Consider the following 25,365-nt stretch of genomic DNA (forward strand, 5'->3'; position numbering starts at 1 on the left):
GCGCAGCTCAGAGTAAATATTTATTGCATTTTCCTTTTCCAAATGGGCGGGAATTTAGAATGCATAAGATACTGTATTTACGATAGCACAGCTTCACCCTTTGTTCCTCAGTCTTCCCGCTCTTTCACTCAAACCCAGCCCCTTTTCTTTTGAGTAACAAGCTGTCATATCTGTTCCGCCCGCTAGGGACGTTTTCCTTTATGACGTAATTTGTAATCAAGTTATCATGACTTATGTGTATGTGTAATTCTGTGTGATTAGTTAGGTATTTAGTAAATAATTAAACCCAATTTTGTATTGCTGATTCAACTTGTTAGCCAGAGTTCGTGCAGATAACCAAGAATTTACAACTTTCAGATGAGACTGAATTAAGGTGACGATTAATATTGACTGCTATTGATGTAAAATATTACTAGGTCTTTAAGAGTTTATTTGGAAGATAACAGCTCTATAAATATTATTTTGTGGTGCCCCGACTCTCTAGTTAATTACATTTACATGATTAGCTCAATCAGGTAATATTAATTACGAAGAAATTATTTCATAGAATAGCATGTCATATCACTTAATCCGGCATAGCCAAAGACACAACAGTATCTATGAAGTTGGTAGCTGAATCGTGAATGAGGGGATGAGGGTTCATTGTTTGCTTGTATTCCAAGACCTCTGATTCCAAGAGGACATGAGTTGAAATTACTTGTAAGTCAAACTAGTAGTCCCCTCAGAATGGTGAAATGAAATAATACAGACAGTAGTCCTTGCAGACAGCAAGTATAGGGCATTAAAGACACCACTTAATTCACCTATAATGATACTACCATGGCATACAGTGCCAGTTGTGTAAAAATACTTTGAAGTACTAAAGTAGTTTTTTTGGGCATCTGTACTTTATTATTTATATTTTGGACAACTTTTACTTCACTACAATCCTACAGAAAACAATCTACTTTTTACTCCATACATTTTCTCCATACATTCACCCCATTCTCTGATGTCTTACCTCCTCGTCACCCCTCTCTGGGAGGGGTGGGAGGGACAGGGTCAGTGAAGGGTAGTCAAGGCAGTCATTAGAGGTATTCTGGCAGGTAGACGGCCCATCTCTCATATTGGCTGGATCTTCCATCAATATCAAAGGCTAACATTGGCAAAGAAAGACACACACAGACATAGAGATAGGCCGATAGAGCACTACTTCCACGCCCGCCCATTCATAACACACAGACACCGTATATCTAAGTCTCTAATAACGTTCCCCAAGTCGCTGACAGAACACGTATCCATTAAATTAAGTTGGTAGCTGAATCGTGAATGAGGGTTCATTGTTTGCTCATATGATTCCAAGAGGACATGAGTTGAAATGACTTGTAAGTCAAACTAGTAGTGCCCTCATTATGGTGAAATGAAATAATGCAGACAGGAGTGCTTGCAGACATTAAGTAAAGGGCATTAAAGAAACTACTTAATTCACCTATAATGATACTAACATGGTATACAGTACCAGCGGTGTAAATTAAGTAAAAATACTTTAAAGTACTACTTAAGGCATTTTTTGGGGGTATCTGTACTTTACTATTTATATTTTTGAGTACATTTACTTCACTACATTCCTACAGAAAATAATGTACTTTTTAGTCCATGCATTTTCTCTGACACCCAAAAGTACTAGTTATATTTTGAATGTCTAGCAGGACAGGAAAATGGTCCAATTCACACACTAATTAAGAAAACATCCCTGGTCATCTCTACTGCCACTGATCTGGCACTCACTAAACACAAATGCCTAATTTGTAAATAATGTCTGTGTGTTGGAGTGTGCCCCTGGCTATCCATAAATTCAAAAGAAAATGGTGCTGTTTGGATTGCTTAATATAAGGAATTTGAAATTATTTATACTTTTACTTTGATACTTAAGTATATTTTAGGAATTACATTTACTTTTGATTCCTTAAGTACAGTATATTTAAAACCAAATACTTTTAGACTTTCACTCAAGTGGTACAGTGCCTTGTGAAAGTATTCGGCCCCCTTGAACTTTGCGACCTTTTGCCACATTTCAGGCTTCAAACATAAAGATATAATATAATATAATTATAATGAATAATTTTGCACGCCCAATTTTTCAGTTTTTGATTTGTTAAAAAAGTTTGAAATATCCAATAAATGTCGTTCAACTTCATGATTGTGTCCCACTTGTTGTTGATTCTTCACAAAAAAATACAGTTTTATATCTTTATGTTTGAAGCCTGAAATGTGGCAAAAGGTCGCAAAGTTCAAGGGGGCCGAATACTTTCGCAAGGCACTGTATTTTACTGGGTGACTTTCACTTTTGTCATTTTCTAGGAAGGTATTTTTACTTTTACTCAAGTATGACAATTGTGTACTTTTTCCACCACTGCCCAGAACAATGGTTTTAAGTATAAGTATATGCATACCACAAAAAAATGACTAAACTAAAGTATAAGGCCTACCACAAAATACAATGGCTTAAACTGAAGCCATTTGCATCAATTGAAAAAACAGTGTATCAGATGCTGCTACCAATAAATTGATTCATAGCCTTTGGAGTGTAAATATATAATGTGCCTACAGGTACACACAATGTAATCTTATGTGTTGTGCTTAATTAACTGATATGTTCTAAATGCTGTACGGTCACTGTGTAGATAATTCCATTGTCAGAATGTGTGATTTACCTGGATATTGAAATGTAGTTGACAAGATTACCTTTTTTAATAGCACATTTATTTACATTAAAGTGTTATCATCAAAACATACACCAGATTCCATTCACCATGCCACTCAACAAAAAAAATCTGTTAATGAGCAAAACCAACCAGTTAGTTTTGATTAAATATCTTGTTACCACTTAAATCCGCATTTAACAAAACACGTTTTGCGGAGCAGGTACATGTCCTATTCTCTTCTTCTTACAATTTATTTTTTCAAATAATATTTATTACCGAGTTAGTAAAACATGCAAAGCAAAAATGTATTATATAATATAAGAAAAATATGATGAAAAATGAACATTTACAGAAGTAAAACACTTCCTAGAAGCAGAACAGAAAAAAAACATTATTGGTATGGAAAACAAGAGCTACAATACTGGTTTAAAAGCAACATATGACAAAGCTTCAAAATCATTTTTGCAAAGGAAAAATGTAAAATGTAGGAAAATGTCTTGAAATGTATTCATCCTAGAAAATATGTACATTCATTCAATGTATTGTAAATATATTGCAATGTCATCTCAGCAACTATTTACTTTGGTTTTGACTGATGTTACATTGATGTTGCTTACAGAAATTAAGATTACATTGCATTTCATCTTCATGGCGCTGACCATGTGAAAGCTCATAAACATAGTGATGTGTACATGTGAGTGGTGTAATCCAAAATAGGGGGATTATGATCAATATTCAAGTAAGAATGTTGGACAGAAGTTCATGGAGTTTGTTCCTAGTATGGTATCCCAGGGAGACTTCAGGGGTCACAAGCCTCAACTGTCTTCAAAAATGAGGGAGGTGCAATGGAAGCAAGGTACTCAATGGCAGATCTAAAAAACAAAACAAAAATAATAATTTTGAGACAACAAAACCAACAACAGTAAAAAATAAATTTAAAAAAGCTAAAATAATTGTAACGCAAACAAATAAATTAATTGCAAATGTATTTGATTATTTAATGCTTTTTTTGGTGGATGATGAATTTACCTGCATTTCTGGATGCTGAAGCTGTCGAATTGGGATACCGTCCCCGTAAAGAGACTCATCAGCCAAGGCAATCTGAGTACCTGCAAATCCCCATCGAATTCTGATGGAATGAGACATCTGTCAAAAAAGGGAATTGATCATCTTAATATACTGAGGTGAAAAAGGCATGATCATAATCATCCAACTAATAAAAACGTTTGATAGCGCCTTCTTCCAAACTAGAATTGAAATACTAGCGATAAAGGGGGGAGAGAAAAAAACAGATTTAAAGGAGAGTAGAGAAGGTGTATGGCTGTGATGAAAGGGGTAAAAGGAAAGTACATTACAAAACTACATTACTAAATTACAAATCAGAAAACCGATTTCAACTTACAAGAACCAAAGCAACATCCAGGATGCAGATCTTTGCCTCTAATGTCAGAGGAAGAATGGTGAAGCCTGAAATCTTCTTAGGACAGTCTACCAGGAAAACTTGATGAGAGGTAAATGGTGGGTATAGTAGTCCATAATGATGGGTATAATAGTTCAGAATTTTGAAGTGGGTGATTAAAGAATAAGGTGATGACTTGGTGCATGGGCCTGTCCACTGAACAGAAAGGGCAATGTTGTCTGGGATGTAGGCAGGGAAGCAGTTTAAACTTTGAATGTTGCAGTCTTCCTCCACTGTTTATGTAGTGTTTTTTTTATTCTGCTCTGCGACTATTTGTTTACTTTGCCGGATAACATATTTCACTTAAAAAACAAAAAAACAAAAAAAACTCTGGGTCAAACTCTATACAGACATTCAGAAATATGAAGACATCTAAAAGTGTCACTGTAACATCTATGTTGGCATATTTCGTAGGATCAAACAGATAAAAGAAAGTGGATAAAAATATTCTTAAGTTTAAAAAGAAAAAAGAAAACTGGAAAAATATATCTGTTCAAAGTACATATGTTCGTTAAGGAAAGCTTAAGTATACAAGTTGTGTTAACGTAAACTATAAAATCAGTTGTGGTCACTTTATATGAAGTAAAAACTAAATCTGATACTTTGCTCTTAAAATATAAATTGACTTCCTAATGAATAAAAATTGCAATAAAACGGAACAAAACATTCAATTTATCTAATAATTCTAAGAAATTAAGGCTGGAGAGATAAGGCATTGTTTTGGACATCTTTCTGAGGAACTGCATTTAATTACTTCCAGCCATTTCCTAATGTGACCACATGAGGAGCAGAATAAATTAATTATTTGTTTTTCAAATGTGAAACGATTTTTCCTATAAATTATGCAACCGTGATATGCATTGGTATCATCATTGGGAAGGCTTGTTGTTCTTCTGAGCTGCATGGCCTGATCATTGCTAGAGCCGTAAGGGCTTGGGCTAGCTCATCCATGTTGAGCCCATTATGAGGTCCTGCATCATATTTGCGGCCACCGTAACTGCTGGAGCTGGTGTAGGAGGAGGATGAGAAGTTCATGGTGAAACCGGAACCTGTGGCATCAAAGCTGCCTCTTCTGGATCCTGTTCTGGATCCAGTCCTGGACCCGGACCTGGAGCCAGCGGCAGACCCAGAATTGCTGGCATTGTATGGGCTGTACAGCCCTTTGCTTGACTGTGAGGAGGCCTCCAGCAGTCGCAGGCCAGATCCTTCCTCAACCATGCTTCTATCCATGGCATCTTTGTAGGAGATTTTTAGTTTGGTTTTGGGACACGTCAGGTATTTGGAGTAAGCACTCACATCTCTCAGCTTCTGAGCAGTGCGAGCATCAATTGTGCCCTTTCTGATGGATTCGTCCAGTGAGACTCTGCCCTCAACATCCGGTTCAATCAGCCCCCCCGTAAGGTATTGGACTTCCAGAAAACGTTGTCCAGCTTCATAATACAGCCAACCTTTCTTTAGAGCTTGGGATGCAGACATCTTCACTTTGGTTCTTGGGTCCTCAAATCCATTGAAAGCTTTGTGAGCCAAATTGATACGGTCCACCATCACCTTGTCCACAAGTCCTTTCTCGGTTGCCTCAGTAACAGCGAATCGTTCCCCAGTAGTCGGGTCGATTATGCCCCCTGTGCAGGCTTGTGCCTCAAGTAATCTTTGGCCTGTGATATTGTCCACAAGGTTCCTGTGCATGGCCTCTGTGACTGACACCTTCTCCAAAGTGTCTGTATCCAGGATTCCGGCTACAGGGCCAGTCTCCTCCGTGGGGTCATTCCAAATGATTGCAGGGGGTCTTATGGAGGGTATGGGGCTCATGGGATTGTATGATGATGAGGTGGAACCAGAGGTGGAACCAAAAGAGGATGACCGGGAGCGGAAGCCACCCATGTTTCCAGACAGCATGTCAGCAAACTCAGTGATGGACAGGTTTCCGGAGCGGTATGTACTAAGTGAAGTCTGGTCGATGAGGCCTCGTGCGAGAGCGTCATCAATGTCATACTGTCTCCCTGACCGTCTGTCGATGATCATTGACTTAACAACGCCATCAGAGGATGTCTGCGTGATCTCTTCCCACTCACACTCCTGCTCAGAAAGCTCTAGGTAGGTCTGATGGTCAATGAGCTGCTTTCTAAATGCCTCATAGACAGTCATCTCTTTGCCTGAATCTGGGTCCACGATGACTACTCTGCGTTTGCGGACAGAGGATTTGGAGGAGGTCTTTCTCTCGCGCTTCTTCTCCTTCAGGAGCAGGAGGACAAGGCCAGTAGCTGGGTCAGTGATGCACCTCTCCATTAGCCCGAGGTAGGTCAGGTTCTCCTCAGTGTTGGGATCGAAGAAACCCTTGGTGTCATCTGATGGATCTGTGAGAATCTCATTCATCTCCTCGTCGAAGAGGCCACGGTTGTAGGCCACCTCCACTGGCAAGCGATGACTCTCCTCTGGGTCAATGATTCCGCCAGTGGCAATCTGAGCCTCAAGGAGACGTATTCCATGGTCTTTTAAGATGAGCCCCTTCTTCATGGCCTGGAACAGAGAGATTGTCTTGCCGGAATAGGGGTCTCTGTAACCTGTCACGGCACGCTCAGCAGAGAGAAGTTTGTCTTTGAATTCTGGCCCCACTATTCCCATCTTGACAGATTCATTGACAGTAAGTTTGAGATTTTTGATTGGGTCAATTACATAGCCTGAGGCGGCCTGAGCCTCAAGCAGTTCAAAGGCAGTTCCTGGTCTGATCATGTTCTTTTTCATGGCTTGGTAGATTGATAGACGGTCATTAGTTCCTTCTACATAAACACCAGCGATACAGCTTGTGCCCTCAAGGTATTTTTGGAGTCTACGGCTAACCTCTTCCACTGAAATCAGACCTTCATTCAGCTCATTGACTGTCTGTTGGTCGATGATCTGAGAGCGTAACATCTCCTCTATGGTGATCTGTTTTCTAAGACCTTTGAACATCAGTCTCTTGTCTCCCAGTGACAGCAAGCGCATCCCATTGGTAGGGTCAATCTTGCACCTCTTGAGTAATTGGGCATAAGAAACTTTCTCCTCAGTGACAGGGTCAACAAATCCCTTTACGTCATCAGCAAGCCTTTTATTTGTTTCCTTGTTGATGTATCCTCTCTGTGTGGCAATGTCTGCTGGGAGGTGGAAGTAGAATTCCGGATCCATAATGCCTCCTGTGGCAGTCTGAGCCTCCAACATTTTCAGAGCATAATCCTCCAGAACAAGGTCCTTTTTCATTGCTTGGAAGAGAGATATGATTTTGCCACTGTAAGGGTCCTTGTAGCCTGTGACCGCTCTCTCAGCTGACAGAAGTCTGTCGTGGATCTCAGGGCCGACCACACCCTTGCGGACAGCCTCATCAACAGTGAGTGTCTCGTTTCTCACAGGATCAATTATGAATCCTGTTGCTGCTTGTGCTTCCAGGAGACTAAGGGCAATTTCAGGCTTCAAGAACCCTCTCTTCATCGCCGAATAAATGCTCATCTTGGAAGTGGAGTCAGACATAACACCAGCAACGCAGCCCGTGCCAAACAGATACTGCTTCACACTCTGCATCTCCATAATGTCACGGATGTTTCTTTTGTCTTGCTTCAGCAGGTTGAATGTCTCCAGGTCAATGATACGGGAATTGTAGAGCTCCTCGATAGTGACCCTACGTCTGATTGTGTTGCAGGACTTAACAGTTTCACCTCTGATGATCTCTCTCTGCTCCATAATCTCAATAATGATGATGATCATGCGCTCTTTAGTGATACTGCCTGAGCGATACTCCTCCATCAGCTTCTTTCTCTCTTGCTCAGGAAGTAGATTTGAATTCATGATGTCCCAGAGACTTTTTGAGCCTCCAGCAAGGGACTCAAGTGAACTGGGGAGGTCAATTTTGGTTGTGGTCAGGTCATTCTGCGTCTGTTCCTCCGTGTAGAGGTATGTCTTCTCCACCACAGTAGGGGCCTGTGGCTTGGAAAGTGGTAAAAGGTTCATGCCTGAATCAGGATCTCTAGTGCACTTCTCTTTCAGCTGTTTGTATGTTACTTTTTCATCTGAATTTGGGTCTGAGAAAGCTTTGTTATTGTCAGATGGTTCCGAGAAGGTGTGTGTCATTTCTTTGCTGAAAAGGCTCTTCTGATAGGCAACGTCAATAGGAACGCGGTGGCTGTTCACAGGATCAATGATTCCTCCTGAACTCAGTTGGGCCTCCATGAGTGGCATGACATGCTCCTTAATGATTAGATCTTTTTCCATTGCTTGGAAGAGAGAGATTGTTTTGCCTGTGAAGGGATCTTTGTAACCAGTGACCGCTTTTTCAGCAGCAAGCAGTTTCTCATGTAGCTCAGGGCCGACAATGCCTGCTTTAACGGCATCATCCACTGACAGGTACTGGTTCTTCACTGGATCTATAATGAACCCTGTGGCAGCTTGGGCCTCTAGAAGTGACAAGCCAGTGTTGTGTCTCAGAAGATTTTTCTTCATAGCTTGATAGATGCTGATCTTCTCCTTTGTCGGTTCAAGGTAGACACCAGCAATACTGTCAGAGCCCTGCAGGTACTTGCTTACATTGACATTTTCGCTGACCTGTGTAGGTGTCTTTTTGCCTTGTTGGAGCATGTCAAACGTAGCTTTGTCAATGATTTTGGAATCAAACAGTGACTTAGCAGAGACAGGTGCTCTAAGCCCCTTGAAGCTGTCTTGTTCTTGTTTCTTAGCCTCTTTCTCGTTTACAATGGTGATCACAATCGTGATGATCTTTTCTATTGTAATCGTTCCAGACCTATACTGCCTCATCAGGTCAATTCTCTGTTCCTCTGTAATATATTCAGAGTGGATCATTTCCCAGATAGTGAGTTTCTTCCCTTTGAGTGGACCAGACTGCAGCTCCATTGTTGCTTGGCTCATGGCCTCTTTGGTTTGGACCTCTGTGTATGCATGTTCTTCCTTCGCATTGATTGCTTGCTCAGACAGAGGTAGAAGCTGAAGGCCAGATTTCTTGTCAGTGACACATCTCTTGTATAGCTGTGAGTATGTGACATTTTCCTGTGTGTTGGGGTCAAAGTAGCCTTTAACATCATCAGTTGGATTTTTCAGAATCTGGTTCATTTCATCATCAAAGAAGCCTCGTTTACAGGCAACATCATGTGGGATGCGGTGGCTTTTCACTGGATCAATGATGCCTCCTGTTGCAAGCTGCGCGTCTAGGAGTCTGATGCCCTGATCCTTTGGAATGAGTTCTTTCTTCATTGCTTCGAACAAAGACACAGTCTTTCCCGTGTAAGGATCTTTGTAGCCTGTAACACCTCTTTCAGCTGACAGTAATTTTTCATGCAGCTCAGGACCAATGACAGTTGCTTTCACAGCTTCATCAACAGTGTACTTCTGATTCTTTATAGGATCAACAACAAATCCTGTTCCTGCTTGTGCTTCCAGGAGAGTTAAAGCAGGCCCTACCCTCATCATATCCTTCTTCATGGCTTGATAGAAAGACATAGTCTCCTTAGTTGAGTCAATAACTACACCTGCAATGCAGTTTGTACCCTTCAAGGATTTCTGAACAGGCTCCATTTCAGACACCTCTTTGATTGTTTTATTGCCTGTGTGCAGCTTGTTGTAGAGGTCTTTGTCAATTATCTTGGACTCCAGTAGTTCAGTAGCAAGGACTGTTCCCCTCAGACCCTCAAAGGCGATTTCATTCTTTTTGTCCTTTTCCTCTGCCATAGTGATAACAATCTTGATGATTTTTTCGACTGTGATCTTTCCTGTCTTGTACTGACGAATAAGGTCCTTTCTCTGGTCCTCGGTAAAGTACTCAGAATTGATGATTTCCCAGATAGTTACAGTCTTCCCTTTGAATTTTCCAAATGGCACAGAGACAGTCGTCTTGCTGAACACATCCTTGGTCTCCTGCTCTGTGTAGGTTGATGTGCTCAGAGCAGCCTTGTCAGTGATGGGCAGGAGCAGTAGTCCTGTCTCCGGATCTGTGTTGCATCTCTGCATTAGCTGAAAGTATGTTAAGTTCTCCTGGGTGTTAGGATCAAAGAATCCCTTGGTGTCATCCGAAGGGTCCTCCAGTATCTTGTTCATCTCTGTGTCAAACTGCCCTTGTTTATATGCAGTCTCGATGGGCACACGGTGGCTGTTTATGGGGTCAATGAGTCCACCAGTAGCTATCTGAGCCTCAAGCTGCCTAATGGCATGGTCTCTGTCAATCAAGCCCTTCTTCATAGCTTCAAAGAGTGAGATCGTGTTACCGGTGTAAGGGTCTTTGTAACCAGTGACAGCTCTCTCAGCAGACAGCATTGTGTTGTGCAGTTCAGGTCCGATCAGGCCTTCCTTCACAGCCTCACTGACAGAGAGTTTCTTGTTTTTAACTGGGTCTATTACATAGCCAGATGCTGCCTGTGCCTCCAGGAGGATCAAAGCCCAGCCAGGAGTAATTTTCTTTTCTTTCATAGCTTGATATATTGCCATTTTCTGATTAGACTGTGTCAAGACACCCCCTATACAGTTCTTGCCCTGCAGAATTGTTCTTAACTTGTCAGTTTGGCTGAGGTCTTGCACAGTGGCTTTGCCTTTCTTCAGCTTATCGAACTCCTTTTTTGTCAAAAGGCCAACTTCATAAAGTCTGCGTGCAGGTACTTTCTCGCGGATGCCATCAAAAGAAAATGCATCCTTCTTACTGTCAACCTCGTTCCCAACACTTTGGCCATTGATAACCTGCTTTGTTGTCTCCACCATGGTCATATGGATCAGTTCATCCTCAGGCACATCGTCAGTCTGGATATCGATTTCTCTCGTGTGGGAGACGGGCTCTTTATGGGCGACCTCGAGCTGCTGCAGTTTCTCACGAAGTTTCTTGTTCTCCTCGCCAAGCAGCTTTTCCTGTTCAAGTCTTTTCCTTTCAAGCTCCTGCATCTCTTTTTGCTTGTTGAGCATTTCTTTCTCAGCCTCCTTTTGTTTGTTGAGGGCAGCATCCATGGTAGCCTGAAGTTTATCCTTCTCCTGCTCCATTTGTTTCCTCTGGCGGTCCTGTTCTTCTTTGAGGGCCTTGGCCTTCTTGACCTCCTCCTCAAACTGGTTCTCCAGCTTCTTCTTCTCCTCTTCAATTTGTTTCTCCTTCTTCAACAGTTCCGCCTTCTCTGTGACGAATGTCTGCTGGAGTACTGTCTTCTCGCGTTGGATTTGTTTCTGCTGAGCATTGACCATCTAAATTGAGAAAAATGGAAAACAAGAACATAATTAGAACAATTTGAGTTTCGTTTGTATTTAAAATGTTATGAAAAACTCCATCAATCAACATATTGTGCACTTTAGTAAAGAAATTACAACATTTTAGTACAATGCCCTCCACTTATAAGAATCAGTCCCAAATAGTTTAAAAAATATATATATAATAGATTCAATTATTCCTATGTTACATAATAGTATATATACTCTTCTCAGTAAGGGAAGAACATTATGGGGAACACCACCAATAATGAATCTATACTTTTGTCCAACTGGACAAAATGAAAATATCTGGAAGGGATATGATCTTTTTAAGCTTAGTGTACTGTAAAATAAATATAACTCAACATAATAGAACTGTGTAAGTGGTTAATTTTAAGAAGGAATAGATAAAGAAGTGTAATGAAATAATTTAAGATGATTTGTTTTCAGAGAGAGGGTTAACAATGACATAAGCTGCACTACTATGCCATCTCTAAACACAATACCTCTTTAGAGTTATTCTGTAGGTCTTCAGCCTCCTTTTTCAGTTTGGCCTTCTCCTTTTCTAGATCAGCGATGGCTTTGCGTAGCTCATCAGCCTCGTTGTTGCTGCTCAGTCTCTGTGTCTCCACAAAGGTAAATTTTTCTTTAGTCGCTAGCTCTGTCTGATGAAGACGGGCACTGATCTCATCTGCTTGTTTCTTGAATTTCTTGGCCTCATTCTCTGCTTTGGACTGAGCATCACTAAGTTGGGACACTTTCACTTTGAGGTTTTCAGCTTCGGCTGTGATCTCCAGCTGTCTCCTGCGCTCAGCTTCCAAGGATTTCTGGAAGCCCTCAGTCTCTTCCTCAAGACGCTGCTGCATCAGTTGTTTATCCTCAAGCAGCTTCTGGGCCTGCTCTTGAGCCAGGTCCTTCTGTCTTTGGAGCATCTCAGCCTCTGCTTTCAGTTTACATGCTTCCTGAATGGCAAGCATCTTCTCCTTTAGCATCTTCTCTGCAAGTGCCCTCTGTTGGGAGAGGTCAGATTCAGCGATTTGTCTCATGTGTGCAGCCTCTTGGGCTTCCACACTGAGTCTGGCAGCTTCCTCTGCAAGCTCCTTCATGTTCTCAGCTTCCTCAGCCAGGAATTTCTGAGTGTTATCCTTGTCCTTTTTGATAAGACGCTGGTTCTCCTGCTCAATTCTGAGTTTCAGTTTGACCAGCTCCTCCATCTGAATCTTGACTTTGAATAACTCCTCTTCCACCTGGGCCTTCTGCTTGACCGCATCACCGACTTCGTCCTTTAAGCGCTGCAGCTCCTCGTCTAAGACAGATTTTTGCTTGTCAGTTTCATCCAGCTGAAGCCTGACCTTTGCGAGCTCTTTCTCTACCTGAGACTTTTGACTCACTGTTTGCTCTGCAAGCTTTTTGTGCTTTGCCATCTCAGCATCTGCTTGTTGTTTCTGTTTGATTGCATCAGCCTCAGCCTGTGCTCGCTTGGCAGCTTCGAACTCTGCCTCCTTTCTCAATTTTACGGCTTCCTCTTGAGCTTTGGCTTGGTTGGCAGCTTCGAGTTCAGCAGCCTGTTTTTGGCGTTCTGCATCCTCTGCTTGTTGCCGGAGAAGAGCAGCCTCCTTCTCTGCCTTTTCCTTGGCAAGCTCTGCCTGTTTTGCAAGCATCTTGGCTTTCTCATACTCTCCCTTGAGCTGTTTCTGCATGAGGTTGTCCTCCTTCTGTTGGACAAGGACAGTCTGAACTTGCTGTTCTGCTGCATTGCATTTTTGTGCTGCTTGTTTAGACACGAGAATCTGTCTTTCTGCTTCCCTGTCAGCATCCTCTTTCTGCTTTTTGGCTTCATCTGCTTTCTTTTTGAGGCGCTCCACTTCCTCCTGTGCATTTTTGCACTGTCTACCTGCTTCTTCCTCTGCAGCAGTGATCTTTTTTACTTTTTCCTCTGCTTCGCGCCTGCGTTTCTCCTCCTCCAGGGCAAGTTTCCTGTGTTTCTCAGCCTCTTTTTCAGCTTGGAGTTTACTCTGCTGTGTTTCCTCTGCAATGTTTTTCAGTTTATTCAACTCCAGCTCCAAATCAAGCTTGCCAGATGAGGCTTTCTCAAAGTTTAGCTTGAGAATGCGAATTTCCTCCTCAACCACTCGTCTCTGCTTGAGAGTTTCATCGACAAGTGTCTTTTGTCTTCCCAACTCATTCTCAGATGACTTCTTGAGTTGATTGATCTTTTCTTCAATATCTTGCTTGTGTTGGCTGGCCTGGTCCTCCAGAGCTTTCCTCTGGTAAGCTTCATCCTCAGCTTGTCGTCTGAGTCGCTCATTCTCAGCCTCTTTTTCTTTGAGGGCAATTTCTGCTTCAGTCTTCATACGAGTTGCCTCATTAATGGCAGCAAGCTTCTCCTTGAGGATCCTTTCAGCTTCTGCTCTTTGACGAGCTGCCTCTTGCTCAGCAACTTGCCTTTGTCGCTTGGCTTCCTCAGCAATGGATCTAAGTTTGCCTGCCTCCTCAGCAAGGTCCCTCATTTTTGCAGCTTCAGATTCGAGGAGCTGTTTGCTCTTCTCAGTGTTGGACATGCTATCCTTTTCTGCTTTGGACTTTAGCTGCAGGAGTACATTCATTTCACTCCTCACTTTGGCCAGTTCATCTTCGAGCTGTTTCCTTTGCTGCTCAGCTGCACTGACTTCATTCTTCAGGCGGTACAGCTCGTCATCAAGCAGGGATCTCTGTTGCTCAGCATGTTCGAAGTCTGCCCTTAGCCGGATTAACTCCTGTTCTGCTGAGAGTTTCTGCTGAGCAGTTCCCTCAGCTAGCCTCCTCTGCCTCTCCAGCTCTTGCTCTGCCATATCTTTCTGTTTCAGTGCGGACTCCTCAGCTTTAGCCCTCTTCCTGGCCTCACGCTCAGCATCCTCCTTCTGTTTCTCGGCATCCTCCTGGGCACGGCTCTTTTTGTGAGCTTCTTCCTCAGCCTGGAGCCTCAAGCGGAGTGCCTCATTGGCCTTCTGCCTCCATTTCTCTAACTCCTTCTCCGCTTCCTCCCTGGCCATATCAGCCTCTTCCTGTTGCTTCTTGAGACGAGCTGCCTCCTCCTGCAGCTGGATGACTGTGACATGCTCTAGTTTGAGTGATTCCTCCAGCTTTGATGTCTTTTCAACATAGGACATGCGTTTACTCTGGAGTTCGGTTGCAGCACTCTTCTGTGCCACCTCCTGGGCAACTTTGATCTGCCTCTCCTTCTCCACTTCAGCTTGCTTCATGCGTCTCTCCGCCTCCTCCGCCTGCATCTTCAGCTTCTCAAGGTCTTCTAGAGCCTTCTGCTTCTGCTTGGCAGCCTCCTTCTCAGCCTCAGACTTTAACTTGAGCTCTTCCTCTGCCTTGCGTTTTTTCTGGGTCTCCTCGTTGACCTGTTTGCGGAGCTTCTCAGCCTCCTCCTGTGCAAGCTTCCTCAGCCTCTCGGCTTCAGAAGCTTTTTCCCGGAGTTGCTTGAGCTCATCCTCAGCTGTAGACTTCTGATTGACAGTGGTCTCCAGCTGGATCCTGATGATGCGGATTTCCTCCTCAATCTTGACTCTGCTATGATTGGCTTCTTCTACCTGTTGGCTCTTGGACTTGATCTGCTGCTCTGAGAGATTTTTGAGCTCATGTAGTTCCAGCTGGATATTGTGCTTTTGCTTTTCTGCATCTACTGAAACAACTTGTCTCCTGCTGACTTCCTCCTGCATCATGAGCTTCAGCTCTTGAGCTTCCTGCTCGGCCTTGGCAATGGCCTTTGCATGAGATTCAGCTAGCTGCTTCTGTTTGTTTAACTCAGCCTGCATCTCTGCCATTTTTTTCCTGTCTTCCGCTTTCATTTTCTCAGCAGCTTTCTGTATTAGTGGAAGCAAATGGTAAAGAAAATATAAAAATTAAGCATGACAGGTTAAATGTTAATAGTTAGCTTAAAGATATATATGTTTAGATGTAAATTCATTTAGGAGGATGCTGTTAAAGCAAGTTATCTTCGACAAAGACAATTCAAGGTAGAAACAAGTGAGATGGGAAATGGTTATGTAACAATTAATGTATGGAGACAAGACACCACTTCACAACACAACAAAGTGAGGAACTCATGTGGCATGCAACTGTATCTTTTTACATATTGGTGTCCATAAAGGAATTATTTTGTGATCAACCATTTTGCAATAGTGAAATATGAAAGTGAATCATTTATTTTTTAAATCATCTATCTTTTCAGCTTGAAATGATTCAAAAATGATATCACAATCAACCAGTAACTAGTTAATCTATTCACACTGTTAAACAACCTGTTACGTTGATTCTTTAGATCACTATTATCAAGGAACTGAGCCGAATATGTGCAAAGGGGAAAGCAGGGATTGTGCAAGGATAGTCTGAAAATGTAATAAGAAAATAGCACCTAAAGCCCATGCTAACACAGAATAAGCAAGACATGGAAGTAAGTGAATGTAAGGTAAATATGGAAATGTTTGGCAGTTTAGGTGATGAATTGAAGCCTGAGGGCATGGATGGTAAGGCACATAATGAGAGAATAGTAACTGGAGCGTAGTGGATTATTTACCTCTTTTAACGCCCAAACAAGACAAGCATTCATCATGACAAAGCACTGGCAAGCAGTTAAGAGAAGCAAAGAAACAAACAAAACATTAGGGTTAGAAAAGAACGGGAGACGGAAAATTTGTGTTAATCTGAAAAAAAAGGAAAGTCGAAGAACATGGCAGTCAGCCTGAAGCATATAGTGGGAGAGCTTAGGTTGAGATCTAAGAAAGAGTGGCCAATGAGAAAAAAAGACATAGCGAAATAAATAACGCCCTTTGAAAAAAATATTATGGACGCCTCAATAAATGACATGAAAATGAATAGGCCAAAATATAAAATGTGCAAATCCTATGAGTTATTTTGTCTAACCCACTGAAATTTTCTCTCAATGGTCTCTTCATCTTTTGAGGATGCTCTCTTTCTTTTGCTTCAGACTGAACATAAACGTTTCATCAATTCATTGAATTTTGTGACAAGGTCACTACTGCTTATCAAAATAGTATGCAATTGTCATTGATGTTCATATAATAGAAAGGTATCTACTTGGTCCTAGATATTTTAAGGCACCATAAACATTTCATATGACACTCTAGCCATATTCTAATGTATATTGATAGTCCCTGGTCGCCCATGTGAAAACCATGACACTTAGTACCAGGATTATTTTTGGTAGAGCGTTCATTTTTGCCAAATAGCTCAGCTTGGCCATCATTCTAAGCGATAGGATTTCCTGTCTGCTTGGTCCCCTAACATCCTGCAGCTACAGTACAGCATGCAAATGCCAATGTTCCAAACCATACTTTACCTCAAAATATAGGAGTGTCAGGTCAACCATACATTAATGTGTTGTGTATGCATTTGTGCGTGCAAGAGCGCGGTCATGCGTTTGTTTTTCATTGGTTGTCAATGGGTTAGGGTTAGGATATATCAGTGTGTTGTCACGCACCTCCTCGTCCTCCAGCCGGCGCTGTGTGTCGGTGATAAACTTGATGTACTGACTGGTCAGAGTCATCAGCTCGCTGTAGCGGGTTCTTAGTGTCACATACTGATGGAGGAGAAATGAAACAGGACACTTTTAATTTAGTGTGTGTTGGCTTCAACTATTGATCTAAGCTTTTCTCCTAACACTGCAAATGGTTGCCAGAGAATGACAATCTGCGTTCAGATAACGCAAGCGGCACAGACCTCTTGAATGATGTTATCTGAGGCAGAATCCATTTTGGTTTTCTTCAGGGGTGAGAGAGGGTCCACCTGTGCTTTGTAGGCCACCAACTGGAGTTCATAATCCTAATAAAAACCAACAGGATGTTTTAACACCAAAAACCCTATGAAATGAAGACACTTAAATAAAGCTGTATATGAACGCAATAATGCTTTCCACATTTGTACACGAATGCTGTGCATGCTTGCCTTGATAGTGTCGATATACGCCTTGGCATATTTCTGACACTCGTCAACTTTCTCTTTGTTTTGCTCGATCTCTTCCAGAAGTGTCTATGTTGGGGGAAATAATCAGAATGAGTCTGGATGTGATTTCAAGGTGTGCATATGTTCAATGATGAGAACGACACAAAACACACCGTTAGAACATTAATAGACAAGTAGTATACAAAATAAGTAGTATAAAAAAAGGTGTCAATGGTTTATTTTCACAAAGTTTCACAATGTTCAGTTGATCAGCTAAGCACCTAGAGCAATGCAGTGATGTAATGGACCCCTTAATATGCCCCCATCAGTACAGTAGCTAACCTTCTCCTGGGCCAGTTGCTCCTTCAGAGTCTTGCTGTCGCTGATGGGCACGGCCTGGATCTTCTCCTGCCTCTGCTTGGCGCCACCGATCCACTGAATGAGCCAGTCGTAGCTCTCTCTGTAGTAACCCAGCTGGCGGCCCAGCTGCTCCAGCTCCCGCTGACGCAGGTCCATCTGGGAGAACACGGCCTGCCAGCGGTCCTGGAGACCGGACAGGAGATGGCGGTAGTGGTCCAGCTCAGCGTCACGCTCACTGTGCACACGAGACATCTTCTCGCTCACGGCTGCCGCCTTTCCGAGCTCGCCCTCCAGGGAATCGAATGCAGGCTTTTCACCCTCCGCTTCAGCACGCATTTTCTACAGGGAAAGAGACGGGAGGGAAGAGCAACAGTTAGATTGTTAAATAAGCTGTCAATAAGTGGAGCTGGCGTCAAAATAAATCGTTGACAAAGTTACATTCCATCACAGAAGCAAGTTATGTATGTATTTTGTGTTTCATCACGTAAACAGTTATTTTTAAACCTGCCTTGTTTCCATGTTCATAGTACAATGGTATATAAAACGTAAAAATGTATGAGCGTTGGCAGTGCCCAGTGCTGACTGTCCAGTCAGTTCACCTTGAGCTGGGTGCGGTACTTCTCCACCTCCTTGACGTCATCGGGAACAGTTTGGACCTCGCGCAGTCGCTGCTCGTACTTCTTCAGCACTCCCTCGGCCCCCTGCGTGTTGCGGATGACCACGTCCACCGTCTTCAGCCTTCAGGCAAGGAGAAGGAAATGTCAGCGGAGGAGGGATGCGGAGGGAAGTGGCGTGGGAGATTTAATACGTCTTAAATAGAATGTTGCATTTTTCACTTGCTTGTTTGTTGCTTTTGTCAGGGCAATAAGAACCCAGAGAAACGGCAACTGGCTACAGAAAGAAAACCGAAGAGTCAACTCACTTCTCTAGATAGACAGAGGAGAGGATGTAGGCGTGGTCCATCTTCTTCAGGGTGAACTCCAGTTCAGAGCGCAGGACAGGCGCAGTGCTGGACTGCTTAGGAGTGGTATTCAGGACCTCCTCGGTCTTCACGGCCACCTGGTCCAGGTTCCTCTTGATACCCTCAAGCTCTACTTGGACTTTCTGAAAGAGGAGAAAAACAAGCACCTGACGATTAAGATAAAGGAAGGACAAACAGCAAAACAAAGGGAGGAAACCTCCTCTGACTACAAAACTTCCACCGAGTATCATAATGTTGAACGAGTCCCCTCGATCAGGTCCAAGGAAGCAGTGTGTTCCTGAGCCTGACCTGTGTGTGGACTCTCTGGGTGAGGAGCTGCCAGGGTTCTTGGTGGAGAAGCAGAGAAAGGATCCCCACTAAGCCCAGAGCCAGCAGGGTCCAGAGGAGCTGGATCAGCAGGCTGGGCAGTGGGCCTTCCAGCCAGTCTCCCTCACAAGCACCTTCAGGCAAGGAGGTCTCCATAGAGAAACACAGCCCAGGTACTTACTGGACACACTGATCTTAGCCACGACTCAATTTTCTCTTTCTCTCCCTCTTGCGCTCTCTGTCTTACTCTCACGAATCGCCTCCCCCCTTTCCCCCCCTCAGAGGCTGCGCAGAAGGCGGCGACCATGCCATTCCATTCCCTCCCTCTCGATCTACCTCCGCCCCGCCCATCCACCCGTCTACTGAGTCATCGTTCCACTCTTTCTTGCTGCACTTGGCTCCCGTACAGTAGGTGTATATGTCCTTTCTCAAGCCTCCTTCTTTCTCACATTTCTCTCCCTCACTGCAGAAAGCCCTATCCATAGCTGCAATCTGCTGTAATTAAGCCTCGCTGTCTCCTCTCTCTATATTTCATTCCCTCTCTTTCTCCCTCATTCTCTTTCTTCCTCATTCTCTCGCTCTCCTTTTCTGTGTAGTGCTTTGTCCTGTTTCCGGTGCCAGTCTGTAGCTTGGTATCAGGGCTGGGAAGTAACGTATTACATGTAACAGATTACAACAACAAAAAATTACAAAAAACTGTGCTACGTTACCAGCTAAAATATTGTAATCAGATTACAGACACCTTTGAAAAACTAGATGATTACTTATAGGATTACTTTTACATTCAAAAAGGATGTTTGTGAAAAAATGAGCATTGCAAAAAGTTCCAGTTTGTTCCACCTGAGTGAATCTGACCACAAGTCAGAGACAACTATGATGACACAGCAAATGCAATAGGATCGCAGGAAAAGAGTAGGAATAGGCTTTTGTCCAAGCTATGTCTTCCAATGGTGCGAGTGCTGTCGGCATCCAAAGATGATCCAACTTGAATAATCGCTTGGATGTAAGGATGACAGCAGATATCACTTATTATTGATATCTACATAGCGCATTGATTCGAATCACACTGGTGCTCTCTCATTTAGCTATTTACACCTCACGGATTGTGGTGGTTGTGGATGGCTGTTCACAAATGGATATGCATATTTTAACATAATAATGGTTGAATTAAATAAGGTTAAGCTGACTATCAATCTTTGTTTTTGTGACCAGTAGACAGCCAGTGAAAAATGTGATCCTGCAAACGCTGCATAGTGCAGATCCCAGCCTATGAGGGAAAACGTTTTAGGGAGTTCCTTCCTTCCTAAACTCCTCCGTGGTATTGTGCTCCATACTGTCAAAAACAACATTTCATTTAAGAAGACCACAAGTGGGGCTTCTACTGGTGGATCTAATGTGTGCTGATTCAGATAAATGCCCATAGGCCTAATGGACACGTGCTTAAACTCGCACACTTTTGATAGACTTAAACCGCTGCAAATTATAGAAGCATCAAAGTGTCACCAAAGAAAAATGGAAACAATAAGCCTATAGCAAACACAGAATTTGGTATACATTTTTCATATGCAAATAGCACTTTTCAGTAGTTCTCGTAGAATGCCATTCCATGAGATCAGCATTTTTTTTTTTTTTAACTCAAAGCAATAAGCCTACAGGACAACAAAATCATAAACAACAGAGTAGGCTAATAAGTCCTTCGTTTTTGGGTAACGCTCCGGTAAAACAATTTGGCTAATCTAGATTTCCATATTTACAAGTCCTATTCTTGAAGATCAAGGGGTATTCAATTAGTTGGACTGACGGGATATCTGACAGACTTTGGATTTGAATGTCAAGATATTGCCTAATCATATGTAGTAGAAAGCAACGGGTTAGAAGAAGCCTACATAAACAACCCATAAAGTAAAATGCGACATATGGCCAGCGATGTAAACGCTAACATTGATTTGTCCTGTAATAGATGTCGGTAAATTGGTAATATAAAGGTTTGCCTTCTTCTAATTCCTCTTATTAAGGGGAAAGTCCCTTACAATTTGACATGTAACTAATGGATTACATTTACAAAGTAACCTACCAAACCCTGCTCGGTATCACATTTTTGGTGTTTCCTCCTCCCATAACTGTTTTACAGTAGCTCCTTGTTAAAAAAATACATTCAGGGCTCATTGTGATGTTATTCCTAGTGTTCAAATAAAACACCATTGTGTTTCGGGGATTAACTTCGGTATCTGTTGTGTCATGGACACTAGCACTGACATGCCCCTCCCCCACCGCTACCTTCACTTGTATATAGGTTATACTTCATTATCCTCTATTTATACAGGTTGATCCACTGAGCGTCTTTTACGGGGGACACCTGTCCAACAAACAGGTTCGACCTAAGTCGGAACGTATTCTTTAGTTATTCCAGTGTAGGTACAGTACCTTCTGGTCGGTGGTCTTCTGGGCACAGTCTTTGAGGGGGTCTTTGTCCACGGGCTTGCGGATGCGGGCCACGGTACGAGCCTCGCAGTCCTCTATCCGTAGACGCAGGTCCTTGATCTGGGTGATGTAGGTCACACACGTCGACTCGTCCTGCTCACCTGTGTGCAGCGTGGACATTGTGGAGATTGGTTAGGATTGGTAAGAGCGTGGCACGAGTAGCGCCGAGGTTGTGGGTTCAATACCCGTAGGGAACACACACTCAAAATGTATGCACTCACTGTACTGTAAATAATTTAGAATAGAAGCGCCTGCTGAGTGGCAATAATAATACAATTATTATATTATCATGGTGAGGAGCTTAGGGCAGGATGGGTGTGAGGTCACTGTAGGTGTAGTAAGATAGAGGGTTGAATGTAGTGTGGTGAGGCCTTTCCCTTGATGTCTTCCATGTACGTTCTTTACCTTGCAATACTTCTTTGCTTTGAATGGAATTACAATTGCAGATAGAGAATGCTAAATATACACCCCCCCCCCCCCCCCACACATACACACACACACACACCTTTGTGCAGTGCATTCATATGGTTCATGATCAGACATGCATGTTTTCACATGTAGTGTGTCACACAGCTCGATACGCATTCAAACAAAGCACATTTCATTCCGAATGATCCTCTATGCAGGCGACTACACTGTGCAGTGGTATCTCTACACACAGCAAAACACAGCTTGACCACTACCTGAATGTGCTTTCTAAAGCACGATATTGCATGACAACAAAAACAAACAAAAAACAAAGCCACATTGGAAACAGGAAATGTACAACAAAAAAAGACAAAAGATATCATGCACTCACTCAAAAGCTGTAAGAGCTAGCGAAATTGCTGTCAATGTGAACACTGTAAGTTGACGGGGGTGGAGTGACGAAAACAACAAATCGTTCATTCTTGAATGCCCCAACCATCCATAGTTCAAGAGCATGGCGGGTTCACTGTTGCCTGTGTGAGCTATAGCCTAGCGTGACACACTCACCTTTGGTTTTAACCACTGGTCCTGAAAGGTGAATTTGACAGTTACCCAATGTTGCTGAACTGGTGTACAGTAACACGCCTTTCACCCCGGACTACACACATCCACTGTATAAAAGACTGTTTGCTGGTGGTACTCAGAGAAGGAGGCTAGATGCCACCCTTACTGAGATCAAAACTTTATTTTGCAGCCTGCTGTTTATTAGGTAATTACACATTCATTATTTGTCAAACCAGGAAGTCACCAAACCAGGAAGTACCCACTAATACCCCATTAGTTTCTTAGTTAATACCATGTAAACGCCAGGTAAGTACCAGGCTGTAAAATAAAGGATTCCAGAGGTTTGTTGTGTTTGTTCATGAGCATGTAGGTGGAACTGACCTTTCTCCACAGAGCGCAGAAGGTTGTCGTAGTACTGTGTGGTCTTAGAGTAGTCGCCCTCGATCTGCATACGGTCGTGTGGACCAAACAGCTGGGAATCCTGACTGTCACGCATGAAGTCCTGATAGTGAAGCTCCAGGTTCCTCATAATCAGCCTGTACTCCTCCACCTTCATGGTCTTAAACTATAGAGGGAAGAGAGGGGAGGGGGGGAAGAGGGAGAAAGAGAAAGAAGAGAAAGAAGAGAGTGAGAGAGAGAGAGAGGGAGGAGAGAGAGGAAGAAATAGGGTGAAAAGGAGAGAAGGAGAGGGAAGACAGAGAGAGAAGAAGAGGTAGGAGAGCAGGGGAAAAAGAGGGAGAGGTAGAATAAGGAGATGGGTAAGTAAATAGTCCATCTAAGGCATGGTCATCTTTCAAAACCTCCTTGAGAGAGGAATCTATCAGAATTGCCGGTCAATTTGTCCCTGTCATTCTGTCCATGTACCCTGCTTGTATCACAAGCTGTTTTAGGGCGGTTACATTTTATAAAATCAAATCTACAACACAATCAAGGCTTTTAGTTTGTTTGTCACGTAATACAAACGCGTTGGTAGACACGGCTCCATACTGTCGTAGCAGATAATTCCATTTGGAAACCCATGAGGTTTTCTAACTCAATCAAACACTTGTCCATGTCTACATGGTCTGCTCTATAAATAACAGAGCTCGAGACTCAACCTCACCGTAAAGCAACAATGGTATGGGAAATCTCCCCATTCAATTCAGCACACTTACAGTAACACAAACAGGGTGACCACTCGACTCCCTTGATTGACTGTTTGTGAGGATTGCGTTTAACTTAAAAGAGTACACGTCTAAACGTCAAACAGTTAACTCATGTCAAACTATTCTAATTACTATATATCTTTCTAAAATGTTGATTTTAAGATAAACAAAAACACAGATGACTAGTGTTTACCATGGTGATGTTCCAGTTACGTATCTGTGTGATGTCTCTCGTCAGGTACTGCCAGGAAAGCATGCTCTTCATGTCCACATGCATTCTCTGCCACAGGATCAGCATCGACTGGTGACCAGAGTCCAGACTGGGGAAGGAGACAGAAGGATGTGTTACTGTACTGTAAAACAAATATAACTAGGGCCCAGAGTTTGTTCGTGGCTAGATTACGAAAAACCAGCCTGGTCCCAGATCTGTTTGTATCATCTTGCCAACTCCTATGGTCATTGTCAGGGAAGACAGCGCAAACAGATATGGGACGTGGCAAAAAAACAAAATAAAAACGGGCTCTGCGTGATCCATTGATGGAGAGCACTGTGTATTGATGTAAGAGTCTCACCTGGACACACTGTCCATAGCCTCCTTGTTGACAGGTGGAACCAGGAAGCAGACTGAAGGCACCACCGCCTCAATGCCTGAGCGGTTAAGGACCTTCCACTTGTTGGGCTGTGGGGAGTTGTTGATGAGAGCACACTCCTCACCCTTATGGACGGTGATCTGCACAGGGAGACAGAGTATATGAGACGTTACAGTCCATGGATGGATGGATGGATGGTGGATGGCAAGACCAGCAAGAATGAATGAATAAACCAGGAAGAATTAATGAATGGGGGAAAAAAATGAGTGATGAACGAAACAAACAAATGAAAAGAAAGTCTCTACCTCCTCTACATAGGTAGAGCGTTATTCCTACACCAGATACCTTCAAAAGGTGATGATAAAGATGATGTGCTTACCTCCATCTGTTTGAAGTCACACACGGCCTGGATGGGCAGTTTACCCTTGATGGACTTGGTGGGGTTACGGGGCTTCAGCTGGATTATGGTCTTGGCTCTCTTGTTCAGGCCGGCCACGTGAGTCTTAAACTCATTCAGCTGCTCCTTCTCCTCCTGGCGAAGAAGGGAAATACTTCAAAATCTCCCGAAAAAGATGGAACAAAAAGATAAGGGTTTCCTGGTTTGCTTTCTCTGCATTTGAGCGACTAAAGTTGTGCCTATGACGAGGGCCCATATTCATGAAGTATCACAGAGTAAGAGTACTGATCTAGGATCATATAACCCCTTTCCATTCATTATATATAAAAAGCAGACCTGATTCTAGATCAGCAGTCCTACTCTTACGATTTATGAATATGGGTCCCAGAGCTAGGTGACCTCACATTTTATGTGAGCACAAGCATCCATACACAGTCCAACTGTGTCGTAGGCTACCCACCATAGCATCCTGCAGCAGGTCCTCTAGTCGCGTGGCCGTAGTGGAGCGATCACAGCAGTACTTCTTCTTCATCATCTCCTGCATCTTCTTCATCCTCTCCTCAGCCTCTTTCACGTCCGAGAAGAACTGCGAAAAAGGGCATGTATGTTTGAACAATCAATGAGGACATCAACAATTGTGTTTGGAACTATTACTCATGGAGACGTGCAGGTTTATGAGCCATTCTTTCATTTGAAAATTATTCTGAGCATCCAAACCTGGTAGTACGCTGTGTTCTCTTTGAGGTGAGCCTCGATGCAACAACACAGCTGTAGGATCCAGCTCCACTGAGTCTGCAGGGCTGCTGTGAAGGCCTGGAAATTAAAGGGGGACATCAAGAGTTG

At 43.0% G+C, this 25,365-nt stretch overlaps 1 protein-coding gene across 13 annotated transcripts in view; it reads right to left on the bottom strand.

Annotated features, from left to right (window-relative positions):
* Positions 1 to 2,724: 2,724 nt before the first annotated feature.
* The window catches only part of LOC139367021 (plectin b), a 171,546-nt gene continuing 148,905 nt past the window's right edge, over positions 2,725 to 25,365 (bottom strand). For 10 of the 13 annotated variants that reach the window (XM_071104956.1, XM_071104967.1, XM_071104986.1 and 7 more), the window contains 17 exons: positions 25,240 to 25,335; positions 24,983 to 25,108; positions 24,505 to 24,657; positions 24,108 to 24,265; positions 23,729 to 23,855; positions 22,772 to 22,955; positions 21,362 to 21,519; positions 18,572 to 18,753; positions 18,249 to 18,387; positions 17,632 to 17,988; positions 17,293 to 17,376; positions 17,068 to 17,169; positions 16,829 to 16,927; positions 11,847 to 15,191; positions 4,087 to 11,337; positions 3,714 to 3,830; positions 2,725 to 3,556 (listed from right to left, as the gene is read on the bottom strand). In XM_071104956.1, the coding sequence (XP_070961057.1) occupies positions 4,984 to 11,337; positions 11,847 to 15,191; positions 16,829 to 16,927; positions 17,068 to 17,169; positions 17,293 to 17,376; positions 17,632 to 17,988; positions 18,249 to 18,387; positions 18,572 to 18,753; positions 21,362 to 21,519; positions 22,772 to 22,955; positions 23,729 to 23,855; positions 24,108 to 24,265; positions 24,505 to 24,657; positions 24,983 to 25,108; positions 25,240 to 25,335 (11,664 nt within the window). In that variant the 3' untranslated portion in view covers positions 2,725 to 3,556; positions 3,714 to 3,830; positions 4,087 to 4,983. The remainder of the gene's footprint in view (positions 3,557 to 3,713; positions 3,831 to 4,086; positions 11,338 to 11,846; positions 15,192 to 16,828; positions 16,928 to 17,067; positions 17,170 to 17,292; positions 17,377 to 17,631; positions 17,989 to 18,248; positions 18,388 to 18,571; positions 18,754 to 21,361; positions 21,520 to 22,771; positions 22,956 to 23,728; positions 23,856 to 24,107; positions 24,266 to 24,504; positions 24,658 to 24,982; positions 25,109 to 25,239; positions 25,336 to 25,365) is intronic. The other 3 variants (XM_071105023.1, XM_071105014.1, XM_071104915.1) reach the window with 2 other exon arrangements.

Source organism: Oncorhynchus clarkii, chromosome 2 (genome assembly GCF_045791955.1).
Source record: "Oncorhynchus clarkii lewisi isolate Uvic-CL-2024 chromosome 2, UVic_Ocla_1.0, whole genome shotgun sequence".
In the NCBI taxonomy this organism is placed as follows: Eukaryota; Metazoa; Chordata; class Actinopteri; order Salmoniformes; family Salmonidae; genus Oncorhynchus; species Oncorhynchus clarkii.